This window comes from Diabrotica virgifera, chromosome 8, assembly GCF_917563875.1.
Source record: "Diabrotica virgifera virgifera chromosome 8, PGI_DIABVI_V3a".
Lineage (NCBI taxonomy): Eukaryota > Metazoa > Arthropoda > Insecta > Coleoptera > Chrysomelidae > Diabrotica > Diabrotica virgifera.
The window spans coordinates 41,111,900-41,128,965 of NC_065450.1; the positions used below are offsets into that span (position 1 = coordinate 41,111,900).

General features: G+C 37.1%; 1 protein-coding gene across 1 annotated transcript in view; it reads right to left on the minus strand.

Moving 5' to 3' along the window:
* Positions 1–915: 915 nt before the first annotated feature.
* The window catches only part of LOC126890142 (uncharacterized), a 218,037-nt gene continuing 201,886 nt past the window's right edge, over positions 916–17,066 (minus strand). The window contains exons 9-10 of the mRNA XM_050658992.1: positions 9,668–9,916; positions 916–1,100 (exon numbers count right to left, since the gene is read on the minus strand). Of these exons, the coding sequence (XP_050514949.1) occupies positions 934–1,100; positions 9,668–9,916 (416 nt within the window). The 3' untranslated portion in view covers positions 916–933. The remainder of the gene's footprint in view (positions 1,101–9,667; positions 9,917–17,066) is intronic.

A 17,066-nucleotide genomic window follows, 5' to 3' on the forward strand; every position in this document is an offset into this window, starting at 1 on the left:
TATGCTAAATGTGCAGTCACTCGAGCGTTATGGGGACCTATTGGGTTGTGAAGAGTAGGTGCTAAAACCAAAATAGTTAAGTAAAGTTTTCCATTTTAGTGGGCGCTTACCATTTGTTAATTTAATATTCCATTTCCAACAATCGTTTTTTCCGATTATAACGCCATCTATCCATAACTCGAAAAAATATTTCGAATAAAAGTTATTTATTTTTACATAAAAAATCTAAATCTGCAATACAAAATGGGGACTCCTATTTAAGATTTTAAAGTAACCCACCACCCCACCTCCGTGGGGGGGGGGGCGTGTTTGGTGCCATTCTATAGATTTTTAAAAAACTTTGAAATATTTCAAAAAAAGTCTATTATACAGTTTTTCGATGTGATGTTCATTTCGAGAAATATCGTGGGATTCGTATGTAAAATATTAAATTTGCCCTCCACCCCTCTCCGTGGGAAGTCGTGTTTGGTATCATTCGATAAATTTTTAAAAAACGTTGCGCATATATTTTTTAGGTTTTCGATCTGTCATTCATTTTTCGAAATGTTCGGTTTTTTCTTGTGAAAATTTGGGACTCGCCCATACAATATACACTCTTTGCATGTACTTAACTTACCTTATCTTAATCTGACAATTTCGAGTTTTTTTAAAGACAGATTTTTTTTCGGGCCCCCGTTAACGAACTCCCCTTTGTTAAGAGCCAATATATGGTAGAGGTACATCTGCAGTGTACCAGGTTTCTCCCCATATGCTAATCTGACGCGCTCGAGTAACTGCAAAAATCCCGCTTGGGCTCCCCTACCATTAGACATTTCTGTGTTAATTCCATGACACTTCGAATATTCTCGTACGTGACAGATAAGGACAATGATAGGGTAATCAATTAAATTAGACATTTTTTTGTAAAACTTGCATATATTTCCAATACCTATATTATGATAAACGAGAAAATTTTATTGGAAGTCCGCATTTTGACTGTAGGACAAATGATTTCGTTTCAAATTTAACTGGATCAGGAGTATCTTCACATTTCTCAATATTAAATTTTAATAGAATATGTGAGAGACATGCAGCTACGGTTAAAACTCCTAAGCGTTTACCTAAAAATAATATTTATATGAAGAGAAATATCCATATTTCACAAATGTGGTCTCGAGGTAATAAAGTACAAAAAACTCGAAGAAGTACCACAAAGTTTTTTATTAAAAAGGTCAAAATTGGACGCGTTTCGGCTCAGCAAGAGCCATCATCAGCAAAAACTGTACAGGAACACAGCATCAAGAACTGGCCAGAACAGGAAGGAGGAAGAATCAACTAGTTTAAATGACACATATTGTTACACAAACATTCATCCGTATTTGCAGTTAAGCGATTTTAACATTGTGTCATAAATAAAACAGTAAATTGTGTAAGGACATCTTCATGCCAAACAATTTTTAATAAAAAACTTTGTCTAACAATAAAACACTGAAAACGTTTGTTTTCTATGCTTGCACAAAATTTATTACAACTATGTGACTACAGCTGTTTCGGCAGAGTGCCTTTCTCAAGTGATTTAGTTTACTATATGTTTGCCTTTTTAAAGTCTTTAACTGAAGAGGTTGAGGAGTGGGGAGCTATTTGTCTCGAGTTGGTCATTCAGAATTATATCTTTATTCTTCAATTTATTAATTTCCATAGATTCTAATAATGATAGCTTAAGGCATTTATTTTGAATATGCAGAATTTGAAACTGTTCATTAAAAGAATGATTATGATCTAGAAGGTGAAGTGCGTATGTAGACGTGCCTGTTTTTCTATTGTTGAAAGCCCTTTTGTGTTTTGCTATCCGTTTGTCAAAGGTTCTACCAGTTTGACCGATGTAAGTTTTCGGACAGTCACCACAAGTTAGTTTGTAAACACCACTCTGTAGTTGTTTTCTCCCTCGGCTCTTATTGTTCTTAATATATTTGCTTAAGTTGTTGTTAGTTCTGAAGGCTGGTGTTATTCCTTCCTTTTTTATGTATCAGTAGTGTGACCAACTAGCCCGAAAAATCCGGGACATGGCCCGAATTACGAAGTCGTGTCTCGGCGTCCCGGGCAAGGCTTCCGGGCCATCCGAATTTTTAACGTTTCGGTCAAATTCTATTGTGAAATTTTGAATAAGTTATTCTTCTAAGAATTCACATCAAATTGAATTGGTGGGACGAAATAAAAATCGACGATTTCTAGAGTGTAATACTAATATCACATCCAAAACGCTTGCATTTTATATCGTGCTATTACAGTTCTAAAAAATCTCAAACCCTGGAGTTTTTCCCGTTTCTGTATTTTTATTATCGTCTTTTGAAAGAAGATTGAAAAACATGAATATCAAATAATGATAATTATATTTTGATATTAATCAAAGGTTCTATGTACATGAAAATCCGTTAAATTTTCTAATTTTTCCCTTTTTGAGAACGATTTCCAGATTGGAAGTCGAAACATCAAAAACTAACAAAAATGTAATTATCATTACAACCCATCCCATCAAAAAAATGTCTGTCAACATAAAAATATTAAATAATCAATAAAATGATATTAAAGTTCTATATTTAAAAAATGGCCCTATTTTCATTGAAAAGTCCCGGATTTTAGGTTTTTTTTCAGCCTTGTCCCGAATTGGACTGACTTGGAATTGGTCACACTATGTATCAGGCTATTTTTGTTGTTATCTTGCCAGTATATGTCAGAGCAGAAGGTACTGGGTTCTTTCTGTGGTGGTGGATAAACTAGTTTCAGGGCTTTCTTATGGAGTTTTTGGTTTAAAATTGTGTTAATTGTTTGTTCGTTTTCAAACAAACAAACGTTTTCAGTGTTTTATTGTTAGGTAAAATGAACTTCCATCAAGTAACGGTCGAATCCATCAATTAAAAAACTTTGTGGTACTTCTTCGAATTTTTTGTACTTTGTTAATATTTATATTTCAAATTAAACACAGCTGAGATTTAATTTTGTTTCAGAGACCAACACCATCTTTTTACGTACGTTTCAACCTCTTTGTTTGTTCAGAAAAGACCCAGAGCAGAGCACAACACGGGCTGTTAAAACAATTTACACAGCATCTAAAAGAGTGTATTTACAAGTTCAGACTTGGATGTACGGAGAAGGAGTTTTGAATGTAACGCAGACTGGGGATGGGAGCTCAAAGAAAATTCCTATCATCAAGTGAAGATGACACAGCCTTATGGTCCACCAACACCAAATGTTATGAGTTTAATTTTTTTGCAGTTACAAAAATGACTGCGACAACTCATGTGGATGTAAAAAATATTGGCTAGGTTTGTAATTGACCATGTAAAAATTGTGATGGGTCCAATTGCATGAACATGGGGAACTATTAAGAAAATTAGTTATCTGATATAGCAGAAGATGAGTAAGAAATAAATGATCCGAATATTTGCTAATCTTCCCTTTTTACTTAATAAAAAAAAATATTTATATCCAAGAAATCATATTTTACGAGCCCCTTCAAATTTCAGTTGGCCCACCTTTGGAATTTGCAGTTTATGACGATTACCATAACCAAGTGATAATCAACATATTTTTTATAAGTTCCCATATTAATTACTATTGCATTTTTTACTAATATTTATTGAAAAAATTATCCTTACGGTATTTTGTTTTTATTTATTTCAAACGATAATAAAAAAAATCGCTAAATCGTGGCTTTTGATACAATTACATCAACATACATTGATTTTTTCATAATTATCTTAAAATCAGAGTTAGGCTATGAAAAATGATATCAAAACAATTGTCAACTAATGCCAAATATATTTTGTGATATTATAATAGGCCTGGATCCCGCGTATGAAAAAAAAGTTGATTAATAGCAAGCTGAAAATTTGTTAATAGCTTAAGGGTGTCTAGTCGGATAAACTTTGATATATGGGAATACTGGAACAGGGGCAGTTTTAATTGTGGAACAGGTTAAAAATTTGGAACGGTCACACCACGAAAACGGCACATTTATTTTGTCCGACAGAACAGACTTAAACTCTCCGAACAGAGATTTAACTCTCATGCAAAAATCAGACTGCTATTTATCACCTTTCATAATTCCTGTCATTTGACATATTCTACATGTTCCACTCATTAAAACGCCCATTTGGTGATAAATAGCAGTCTGATTTTTGCATGAGAGTTTAATCTCTGTTCGAAGAGTTTAAGTCTGTTCTGTCGGACAAAATAAATGTGCCGTTTTCGTGGTGTGACCGTTCCAAATTTTTAACCTGTTCCACGATTAAAACTGCCCCTGTTCCAGTGTTCCCATATATCAAAGTTTATCCGACTAGACACCCTTAAGCTATTAACAAATTTTCAGCTGGCTATTAATCAACTTTTTTTTTCATACGCGGGATCCAGACCTATAAAGCCTATTGCCGTTTGTCAGGATAAAGTCATCGATGGGAATGAGTGAAGGTAAAGTTATGGATGAGAACATTTTTGTTCAATCATCAATAGATTTGTTAATTCTCGAAAATAAATTCGAAAATCGCGAATATCTTTCAATTGCCAGAGTATAGTGTAAGAAATATATTTAGGAGATACAAAACCTCAGGTTTTGTCATCACAAAACCTATAAATGTAGGAAAAAGTAAAATAAGCGAAGCAAATAAAAAGGGATTAAGTCGCATTATAGTGAAAAACCGACGTGCAATTTATCTAGATTTAAGTAGTTTTTGCAGTAAACTGGTTGGAACACACGTTTCTAGATCGACATGTCACTGAGAGATCCACAAATTAAGATTTTCTACTTAAAAAGTGATTGATAAAGTTAAAAAATCAATACGAATTCTTTGTGAAAATTTTAATTTTATCTCAGACTAACGAAAATCCAGTCTTAACATTACAACACAAGAAAAATAAGTTAAAATGGTCAAAAGAGCATTGAGGTTGGACAAATTCACTAAGGGATAAAACACAATGGAGTGATGAATCCAGATTTGAAGTTTGGGTTGGAGTCGAGTTGGATACAGTAGGAGTCGAGTTATACGCAAGAAAAGTAAAGATTTTCAGCTTAATTATTTAACAGAAAAGTCAAATTTCCTACGTTTTTCCTGGTATGCTGCAACATGGCATCGAATAATTTGGAAAAATTGTATTTTATCGATGGAATTTTAAATACGGGCAAATATTATTTGAAGGTTTTAAATAATTTCTTACCGATTATGGAACAAAGTCGTTTCAATAAGTTTAAATTAGCGAAATATTTTGTCTTCCAACGAGATGGCGTAGGTTGCCATACCCCAAAAAAGAGTTTAAACTGGATTGGTGACCACGGTATACTACTTCTGGAATACGTTTCTAACAGTCCCGACTTGTCCCTGAGAAAAACTTTTGCACCTCTTTTTTACGCGAAATAAAAAAAACATTGAGGAAACAACTTGCCAGATCTGTCAAAGAATTAAAGCAAAACTTGCAAAAAATATGGGATCCATTTACACCAGAGTGCTGCCAGAACTTTATAAAAACTATGCCTCGAAGAATTTTGAATCTAATTAAAAATAAAAAATATGTCACTTGTTATAATCTTCCACTAGTGTTTTGTTAAAATTAGATATTTTTTGCGTTTTTTTTTTTAATTTGTTATTATTCTGTTTAATTAATCGTTCTTATTAATTTAAAACATATTTTGTATAATTTTGGAAATCCAAAAATTATTGATGACTTAAAACTTTCAAAGTTTAGGTATGCTGGACTTTTGTTTTTGTTCTATAAAATTGGATTTTCTTTTAAATCTAAATTGGGCCAACTGATATGGGAAGAGGCTCGTATATCTTATTTGATGCAACACTTTCATAAAAATAAAATTCTTTATATAACTAATTAATGTAAAACTTTGACGAAAGGAGACGAAATCCACTCTGGGCACTAATACCTTGGAGACTACCGCCGTTGTATTACTGGTATTCAGCAGGGCACCAAGTTGCTCGATGATCATCGTCGTTATCATGTTCGTGTTTAGCGACCTCTAAAACTCCCGAGTAAACTATCGACTAATTTCGACTGAAAATTACATAAAATGTCATAGTCCTGTCGCCAGGGGGGCTACAACGGCCTCCTTAATTCAGATGGACTTACCCAAGTTTATTTTATGTATTTTCACCCGTAGAACACGAATTTTTTGGGTAACAGTTGATCCGGATGTCGATAAGTTTGTTATAAACAATTGAGGAATTACATAACAGCGATTTTTCGCAAAACAAAACATTGTTTTGTATTTTTTGGGTCATTCTAAGCAAAAAATGTTTTTACAAGTTTTTTCGTGGGATGCGTAGTTTTAGAGATAAACGCGGTTGAACTTTCAAAAAATCGAAAAAGTACGATTTTTGAACCCGAATAACTTTTGACTAAAAAATAAAATAGCAATTCTGCTTACTGCATTTGAAAGTTCTAGTCAAGTTCTATCGGTTTTGATTATTTGCATTGCTAAAAATTAGTTTTTATTTGTTAAACGAAGCCATAAACACATAGTGTTTCCCGTGCCCAATGCATGCGTTTTAATGTACGTAATTTACGTAGAAATTGTCGGTATGCGCGCCTGCTCGTTCAATTTCAAATGGGAAATGCATTGAACATCATTCAATCACTATGTGTTTATAGCTTTGTTTAACAATAAAAAAATTAATTTTTAGCAATGAAAGTAATCAAAACCGATAGAATTTGACTTAAACTTTCAAATGTGGTAAGCAGAATTGCTATTTTATTTTTCAATCAAAAGTTATTCGGGTTCAAAAATTGCAATTTTTCGATTTTTTGAAAGTTCAACCGCGTTTATGTCGAAAACTATGCATCCTAGGAAAAAACTTGTAAAAATATTTTTTGCTTATAATGACCCAAAAAATACAAAACAATGTTTTGTTTTGGGATAAATCGCTGTTATGGGATTCCTCAAGTTCTTTGTTTATAACAATCTTATCGAAATCCGGATCGACTGTTACCCAAAAAATTCGTGTTATACGGGTCAAAATACATAAAAAAAACTTGGGTAAGTCCATCTGAATTAAGGAGGCCGTTGTACCCCCACTGGCGACAGGACTATCATGAGATTATGTCCAGGACACCAGATAGGTAGATAACTATTGTTGTTGTCATTTATCATATTTGTGTCCATCGATCTCGACAACCCAGAGTAATGACTGTCGATTTATTTAGAATCAAATAACAAGAAACTCGAGAAGACGAATTCCACCCTGGGCACCAGGAAGCTCGAAATATGGTATGAAGCAGTAAATGATGGACTAGGCTTTGGAAATATAAGTGATGCTGAAGATGATATTCTAGAATTAGCAACAGCATTGCATATGACGACTGTTATTAAAACGTCCATTCCAAGAGAGGAGATAATGTACCCCGCACAAACCTTATGGAAATTAGGTCCCAGTGGATTTCCTTCATACTTTGGAAAAATACACTTTGAAGCTTCCTGATAAAAAGTTCTCATGGGCACAACTCAATCGTATGAAGGATTGTCAAGATATAGATGCACAAACTCGGAAAATTATAAGATTTACTGGGTATTCCAATTCCCTGATTTACTGGTTATCTGACAAAATGTAGAAGTTTGGATCAAGGAAAAGTACTAGTGGTCTAGGATTTTTTCCTGGCTATCCAATGGCAATCTTTACTTTGACCTTGACCTTCAACGGACGTCATCTTCTAGAGTTTCGAGGGTTTTCGGCATTAAATTGATATAAACAGATTACTCATGGGTTTTTGCGATCTGTAAACACGAATATGCCATCAGAATTGACCTCCGTAGCAAGTGGTGGCCAGTGCCACTGCAAGGGACGTCATCTTCTGGAGTTTCGATGGTTTTCGGCATTTAGTTGATGCAAATGAGTTACTGGAGGGTATTTTGAGGTCGCTAAACACGAATATGCCACCAGGACCGACTCCCGGAGCACCTGGTTTCAAAGGTCAATGAAAGGGGCTCCTGGGGTTTCGAGTGTCTTTGATACTGCATTAATGCAAGAGGATTAGTTGTAAGTTTTTGGGGTTGTAGAACACGAATACGTGATCAGTACAGACACAGGAGCACACGGTGCCTAAGACAGGTCATTTTCTGGAGTTTCGGAGGACTCAACTGGAGGAATCAAATGGATTACTCTTAGGTATCAACCCCAAAAACCTATAACTAATCCGTTTACATTAATATAGTACCAAAGACCCTCAAAACTCCAGGAGCGCCTTTCATTGACCTTGGAAACCAGGTGCTCCAGGAGTCGGTTCTGGTGGCACATTCGTGTTTAACGACCTCAAAAACCCTCCAGTAATTCATTTGCATCAATTAAATGCCGAAAACCATCAAAACTCCTGAAGATGACGTCCCTTGCAGTGGCCCTGGCCACCACGTCCTCCGCAGGTCAACTCTGATGGCATATTCGTGTTTAGCGATCCCAAAAACCCATGAGTAATCTGTTTATGTCAATTTAATGCCGAAAACACTTGAAACTCTAGAAGATGATGTCCGTTGAAGGTCAAGGTCAAAGTGAAGGTCGCCATTGGCTAGCCGGGAAATAATCCTAGACTACTAGTACTACTTTTCCTTGATCCAAACTTCTACATGTTGCCAGATAACCAGTAACTCAGGGAATTGAAATACCCAGTAAATCTTATAATTCTCCGAGTTTGTGCCTCTATATCTTGAAAATCTTTCATACGATTGAGTTGTGCCTACGAGAACTATTTATCAGGATGCTTTAAAGAGTATTTTCCCACAGTATGAACGAAATCCACTGGGACATAATTTCCATAAGGTTTGTGCGGGGTACTTTTTCAAATAAAAAATGGACCTAAAACTAAAAGAGACAGAGGACAAAAACGGACCTCCTAAGAATGAATATTAGAATAGTCTCCTCGACACCGTATGGTATAAGAGGACGGCTTAAGTAAGTAAGTAATAAGTCTCCCGTTTCATAATTCTGACGCGGCTTTGGTAACAGAGCCAGTGCTACGCTTCAAGATATTCATTTTATTCAGGCCAAATCGAATGGTGTCGACCTGGCGCCCCAGGTCGAGCTGGGTTCTATAGACATTTTTAAAAATGTCTACATGTCCTCGCCAACACGGGGATTCGATCCCCGGCTTACCTGGGTGGAAGTCAAACATCGTACCGCCTGAGCTATCCGTCCCTCTTGTAAAGGTTTATCAACATCCAAAATTGAGATCAAGACATATTCATTTAATTCTTAAATGTACTAGAAACAAAACCAAAACATACACATTTGTTTACATTTTAGTATGTGACCTAGATTTGTTGGAAGCACCAGTCGACAATAATGCATAGTCAACTAATTCATATTTTCGTATGTCATGGTCAAGCTGAGTCGGCAATATATTTGTTTATATACTTATACATGAAGGCACCGTGGCTAATTCTAATTGATTCGTTAATTAAATATCATTCTTAATCCAGATGCACTCGTAGATGGTTCTACTTTAAGCACACCAACTTGTTACTGATAATAATTAGTAGTGTTCAATAAATAAAGTATGGACAAATAGTGTATTCCTAACAACCAACCCTCTTCTCAGAGTAACTACCCCATTACGACAACGTATTCTTTTATACTCTTAAAAACCAATGATCACAAAACACGTTAGACATAAAACCGATTTAACGTGCTCTACCACTTACCCATGCACGCCCTTGGTCCTTCTCCGAATGGAAAGAATACCAAACCATCCGAGTTCAAATTTTTATCAGCAAATCTGTCAGGATCAAACTGTTCTGGGCTGGGAAAATGTTTGGGATCCCTCATCGTAGCAAATACGGGAATGTAAACAGTCATTCCCTTTTCAATGATAAGGTCTGTTCCTTCCACTTTATAATCGGTGAGAGCTTCTCTATCGAGAATTGGTATAACGGCGTATTTTCTCAAAGTTTCTAAAACAAACCTTATACTTTAAACCAGATTGACATTTTGTCATTGACATTTTCTATTTAATAATTATTGATGATATAAGTGTTAAAAGTACAATTTTAAGGCACGCATGTGCAAGTTTGCAGAATGAGCGAAGCGAATTCTGTAATTCACATGAGTGCCTTAAAAATGTACTTTTTAACACGTATAGGTATCATACAAAATTTTTTCTACAAACGTCTTAAATATATCAACAATTATAATTTATTCATTCTCAATTACACGACAATATCTACAAAAACTTTTACTTAAACTTGACTGACATTCCATTTTTATATTTTTCTTGACATTACATCAAAACTGCCTATTCGCGGTGTGCAAGTACTTGGAAAGGATACGCGAAACGATCGTGCGCGAATAGCGGAGAAAAATTGCAACTTTCTTAAATAATTCATATTGTCAATTGAAATTGTCAAATTGACGTACATTTCATACCTATTTTCATTTAAGAAGAAAATTATATATTGCTGCACAATATTGATATGATATGCAATTATTATATAAAGGTAAATTTAATTAATTGTATTTTGCTTGCAGTACTGCATTTTAATAACTAATTTTATTTACTACATACAATTATTTACGTTTTAATAACATAACCTAAATCTTATTTTTTCTTCTTGTTATTTTTTTTGGACTATGGTCTTGACAATTATCCAGTAACGAGGATCATATATGATTGGCCAATATAATTAAAAGTGCTAATAAAAGTGCAGAGCGTAGAAACCAGGTGTCGCTTTTCCGAACTTGCACGGTCCCAATATAGACTAAGTGCCGCTATAGGTGAAATTTCTTAATCATTTTAGGCACGATAGGGGCTTCACGACCTTGACGTTGGTTCGGGGGCTTAAGCTGACTGTTCAGATAGGGCCGTAGTCTGGCGCAGGAAGTGGATCAAGTATGTGTGTACGAATGCATGGGATCTCCCTAATAAGGAGCTCTCCGATGAAAGAAGCAAGGCCTAATGCATGGTAAGTATGAAAGGATGTGAAACAACCTCGCTAGACCGGTTCCTGTCACGACTTAGCTCTCTGGAGTATCTGGGAATCTTTCCTAGGTACTCGAGAGACTAGGAATGTATGAACTGCTTCAGCGACCAAGAAGTAGCCCGCCCTACGTTAACCCACCCATGTCTGGTTGTACCACTCCCCTGGCGTAAATTTAAGTAGAAGACCCTCTGGTCTTCACTGCCACATCTCCATTCTAGGGCACTGTTCACATCGCCAATATATAGTCAACCGACCCGATATTATCTACCAGCTGTACCTATCCTACACTCCGAGTACAACCAGAAAATGCTATCCCTCCTTCATCCTTTTTCCCACTAAACCTACACCTCCAACACACAAGGTAAAGGTGTAATTGTACCGTGCCCAGGCCTGCATGGCAGTTGTGTGTCTAAATTGAACTGTCTCAAACGGTCGACTGGGGGTACCAGGCCACACCCCCTTTCATTTAAGGCCTTGTACCGGTACAGGGAGCGCTGCTGGTATGGACAGTTTATTTCTCCCATACTCGTGGGATCAATATGGAACCATGCAAAAATTTAAAAGATTTAACCCTAGGGGTCTCGCAGGAGAACCCAACAAACAATCATACTTCCACTGAGACTGTTCGGCAGAATCTGGAAGAAAATAATCCCATCACATCGGGTAATAAAATTACTGAGGACGCAATGCGGACTCCTTTAAAAGATGCTGAGGATGAGGTTTCTCGGCCAAAAATATCTGGGGCACAGAGACGAAAGCTTCGGAAAATGAGAGAACAGGGAATTGACACTTCTAAGGTCAAATTACCTCCTAGACCTCAAAACAAAACTCCTGGAAATGCCGAAATCACACAAGCTGTCAAGCGGACTGTGTCTGATAGAAGCACTCCCGAGGAGAAATTAACAAAAAAGAGCAGAACTGCTGCTGCCTCTTTCAAAAAGCTCAGCAGCAACTACAAAGCAGCTCTTACGGGAATAAAGACGGCAATAATTCCCAAAGAATACCCAGACATATCTGTAACGGAAAAAGACGTTGGGGCAATAAAAGAGGCCCTAATTAAACTTATCGATGAGGTTCCTTGCGCACCTCGTTACGAAGGTAATCGGCTCATGGATGGATACTATGGGTTGATATGTGCTGACGAGGAGTCCTTTAAGATCACAAAGGATTTCTTGGAAGAAAATACGGAGTGGAAGGTCGTTAAGGCTGAGGAACTCCCAAAATCGAAGCGTGTACTGATGTACCTTCCAGAGACTAAAAATGAGGATCTGAAAATGCCACTGGCACGAATTGAAAAACAAAATCCTGAACTAAGGACCAGTCGTTGGGCAATTCTGAGTTCCAAACCAGCAACTGACGGAGGACTGCATGTGAGTCTCCGAATTGATAAGGAGTCAGAGGCACAGCTCGAAAGGCTTCAATGGAATCCTTATTACCTTCTACAGCGAGCAAGTATTATACCGTTGGAAGAGGGTAAAGCAAGACAGGCTGGGAACATTGGGGAACCAAAACCTGCAACGATTACTTCCGAACTGCAGGAGGCCGAAGGGGAATCTATGCAGGTGGAAGAAATTACAAGAGGGCCTGTTAGAGACCCCAAAAATGAATAAACTGCAAAATTAAGATCATACAGATCAATTTGCAGCACAAAAAAACAGCTTCGGCACTTTTGTGCCAGGAAGTAGCTGAGAAAAACATTGATATGGTGCTTATTCAAGAACCGTGGATAAATGAAGGTAAGATACGGGGATTAAATGTTAAGGGATGGGAACTAATTTTGGGAGTACCTGACAATAAAATCAGAACTTGTATATTTTGTAGATCTGACCTTAACCTGGTACCAGTTATGGAGCTCTGTACGGGAGACATGACAGCTGCCAGAATTAAACTGAATTGCAATGGGTTGGTTACAGAGTTGATTGTTGCATCTCTTTACCTTCCTATTGACAGTAAAGAACAACTTCCAGGGACTAACCTAGAGAACCTTCTAGAATACACCAATGATAAGCATACAGAACTTATCATTGGAGTCGACTCCAACGCCCACCACATCATTTGGGGAAGCAGAGATACAAACAATAGAGGTAAGTTACTTTTTGAGTACCTTTGCACTACTGAACTTGATCTTCTGAACAGGGGTAATAAGCCCACCTTCAGGACATCAAGAGCAGAATCACTAATCGACCTAAGCCTATGCTCTATGGGGATTGGGAACATAATATCTGACTGGCATGTGTCGGATGCGTTATCCTTATCGGATCATGCATACATATGCTTTGAGATAAACTCAGTCAAACCGGAACCAAGGTTCTATAGAGACCCTAAGGTGACCGATTGGGAATCCTTTAAGAGGGATCTTGGAACAAGGGTACGGAATTATCCTAAAAGGCCAAAAAACAATGTTGAGGTTGAGATGGCAGTAGACTGGTTGCAGCATGCAATAGTCGTCTCATATGAGGAAAACTGCCCGTTAAAAGAAATTCACCCTCCCAGGCAAGTAACTTGGTGGAATAAGGAGCTGTCTGATCTCAAAAGAGAAACAAGACGGCTCTTCAATAGGGCGAAGAAATCAGGTGATTGGGAAGCATATAAGGCTAAACTGAAAACCTATAATAATAAAATCCAATCCGCTAAGGAAAGATCCTGGAGAGAATTCTGTGAAAACATTGAAAGTGTACCTGAAAGCGCCAGGGTTAACAGAATCCTTAAAAGAGATAACATTAACAAACCCAAGTCAATGAAATTGCCCAATGGGAAGTATACGGACACAGAGAAGGAGGCTGTAGAGCATCTTTTAAGTGTTCACTTTCCAGGGTCGACGCAATTGACTGCTAATAACAATCATCAAGCAAACAATAGCCCAACCAAAAGGGACTGGCTGACCTCTGACGAGATCTTTGGTTCTCACAAGGTCAGATGGGCTATTGAAATTTTTGAACCTTATAAAACTGCGGGACCGGATGGTATATTTCCTAAGCTTCTCCACGAGGGTCTGGAAATAATCATGGGTCCCCTGATCACAATATTTAGAGCTAGCCATGCTCTGGGATACATTCCCAAAGCTTGGAGAAGGGCAAGGGTGGCGTTTATTCCCAAACCAGGAAAAACAGATTACACTTTAGCAAAATCCTACAGGCCTATAAGTCTGACCTCATTCATGTTAAAAACCATGGAAAAAATCTTGAACGTACACATCAAGAAAAACAATTTAAATGAAAATCCACTGCACTAACGGCAATGGGGGTATCAGGCAGGGAAATCAGGTGAAGCCGCCCTGCACAATCTAGTGTCGGAACTCGAAAGGAGTCTGCATCAGAAAGAAGTCGCCCTTACTGCATTTTTAGATATAGAAGGTGCATTTGATAATATCTCAATCGAGTCTATACAAAGCGCACTGGTGAGGAAGAAAATCAACAACACAACATGCAAGTGGATTATTCAGATGCTTCAGAGCAGAATAATATCCACAGATACGCATGAAGATACCATAAATCTGAGGGCAACTAAGGGATGCCCTCAAGGCGGTGTATTGTCACCGTCATTATGGAACATAGTTGTCGATGATCTGATTCATGGGCTAAGCGCCCAAGGAATCTGGGTCCAGGGTTTCGCAGATGATATCGTGATAGTAACTAGGGGAAAATTTCCCAGCACTGTTGCGTATCAGATGCGATATGCCCTTCACTACATAGAGAACTGGTGTCTGAAAGAGAACCTCTCCGTGAACCCTTCTATAACTAAACTGGTAGCCTTTACAAATAAGAGGAAGCTTACTGGACTGAGTGAGCTGAAATTATTTGGAGAGGTACTGGAAAGAACCAATGAGGTTAAGTATCTAGGGGTAACCCTGGATTCGAAACTCAATTGGAATACTCATATTACCAATATAACCAATAGGGCTAAGCGACTCTTCTGGAACTGCAGACGAGTTGTAGGTAAAACCTGGGGATTGAAACCAAAAGTGATATGTTGGTTGTACACATCAGTGATACGACCGACAGTTACTTATGAGTCAGTACTCTGGTGTAGAAAGACGGCTTTGCAATCTTGTGTGACCACTCTCACCACCCTACAAAGACAAGCGCTTCTAAATATAACAGGAGCCTTGAATAGTACAGGAACGGCTTCATTAGAGGCTATCACAGGTTTCCCTCCGCTGGAATTGTATATTTCGGCGGTAGCCTTTATCACCATCCTGAGGCTCAAAGCAAACAATACTTGGAGGCCAAATTATGTATTGAATAGCCACACAAATATTACTGGGACTATACTTGAGGAATACATCTTTATGATGAACTTAGATATGATGACACCAGAACTAATCTTCACTGAGAAGATTAACACAATTATACCATCTAGAGAACAAAAAGTCCCAAACATTAATGGAGACTTAATATGGTTCACTGATGGATCTAAAACTGCCAATGGTACTGGATCAGGAGTCTTTGGGCAAACATGTAACTATAATAAATCTTACAGCCTAGGTCAACATACAACGGTGTTCCAGGCTGAAGTTTTTGCTTTGGTGGCCTGCATTGATGAAATAATTGATGAGGACCCTAAAGCTAAGAAAATCAACATTTACACAGATAGCCAATCGGCTATTCTGGCTGTAAAGAACCCTCTCACCAAATCAAAACTGGTGAGAAACTGCAAAGATCTCCTCAATAACCTGGCAAAAGACAACAAAGTGTCTTTAATATGGGTGCCGGGTCATGAAGGGGTGCATGGGAATGAACGAGCAGATATGTTAGCGAAACAAGGCTCGAGAAAAACTTTTGAAGGCCCAGAACCTTTCTGTGGCATCACTAAAGATGCTATGAAAAACGAGGTTCAGAAATGGCTGATAAAGAATCATCAAAATAAATGGAGAACCACTCAAGGCAAATCCAGACTAAAAAAATAATCAATAATATTGATAAAAAACTCTCGAACAGTTTGATGAACCTCAATAAACGAGAGATCAAAACGGTCACTGAAATGGTGACTGGACATTGTCGTTTAAGAAATCACCTATACAAACTAGGTAAGGTGAATGAACCATGGTGCAGAAAGTGCGAAATGGAAGAAGAAACTGCCATACACATACTATGCTATTGCAGTGTGCTAGGTGATGTAAGGCAGAACTTCACTGGTCAAATGAGGTTTGAACCAGAAGAGATCTTAAAACTACCAATAAGAAAACTGTTGGCCTTCGTTGAGGCCACAGGACTTATTAAAGTTTAAGGAGAAGAACAGGGTTTGGTACAAAGGTCTTATGACCAAGTGCCAGAGACTAACGAGTCTCGCCTGAGTTAAGAAGAAGAAGAAGAAGAGGCACGATGGGACCCTATAACTTAAATAGTAGAACCTAAAATAAAACTTTGAACACTGTGCCGTCACTTTTCAGTGGCAGATGCGTCGACAGTGGCGCATCAAACTTTCGACTTATGGACGGGATAATTTTTTTTTATTTTATTTGGGATACAGACAGGACAAACCCATAAAAGTATCCACTACAGAATTTCAGATACATTTACAATTTTACAAACTGATATATAACTACAAACTAAAAGTAAAAATATTCATTGAAGTAAGAACATAAATACAGAAAATGATATAATATGTATGAACAAAAGAGAAGAAAAAAAAATGAGAAAATAAGCGATAACAAGACTGAATACACCGAAAGACTAAGTTTCAAGAAAGTGATTCTTCAATAGTTTTTTAATCATATCCGCTTTATGAAAGAAGATATCAATATCCACAACGCTAGACAATTTATTATAAGTATTTGTCATTCTATGAGCAGGTGAATTTAAAAAGTAATTTGTGCATGCTTGGTCCGTAACAAAAGTATAATTATTTCTAGTAGTGTGGCTTGGAGTACGAATTTTCAGGAAATTTATAAGGTCAATACAATCTACATTATTATTTAGGACCTTGTGAACAAATAAGACATCCACAATTTGTCTACTATGCTCAAGAGAAATTATTTTTAAATTAGAGCGAATGCGTTGTCTATCACTATCAGGATAAAATTTCCTTTTACAATAGGAAATAAACTTATTTTGAATGGATTCTACTTTAGAGATGTATACCGAATAACGCGGATTCCAAATAATAGAAACAAACATTAAAATAC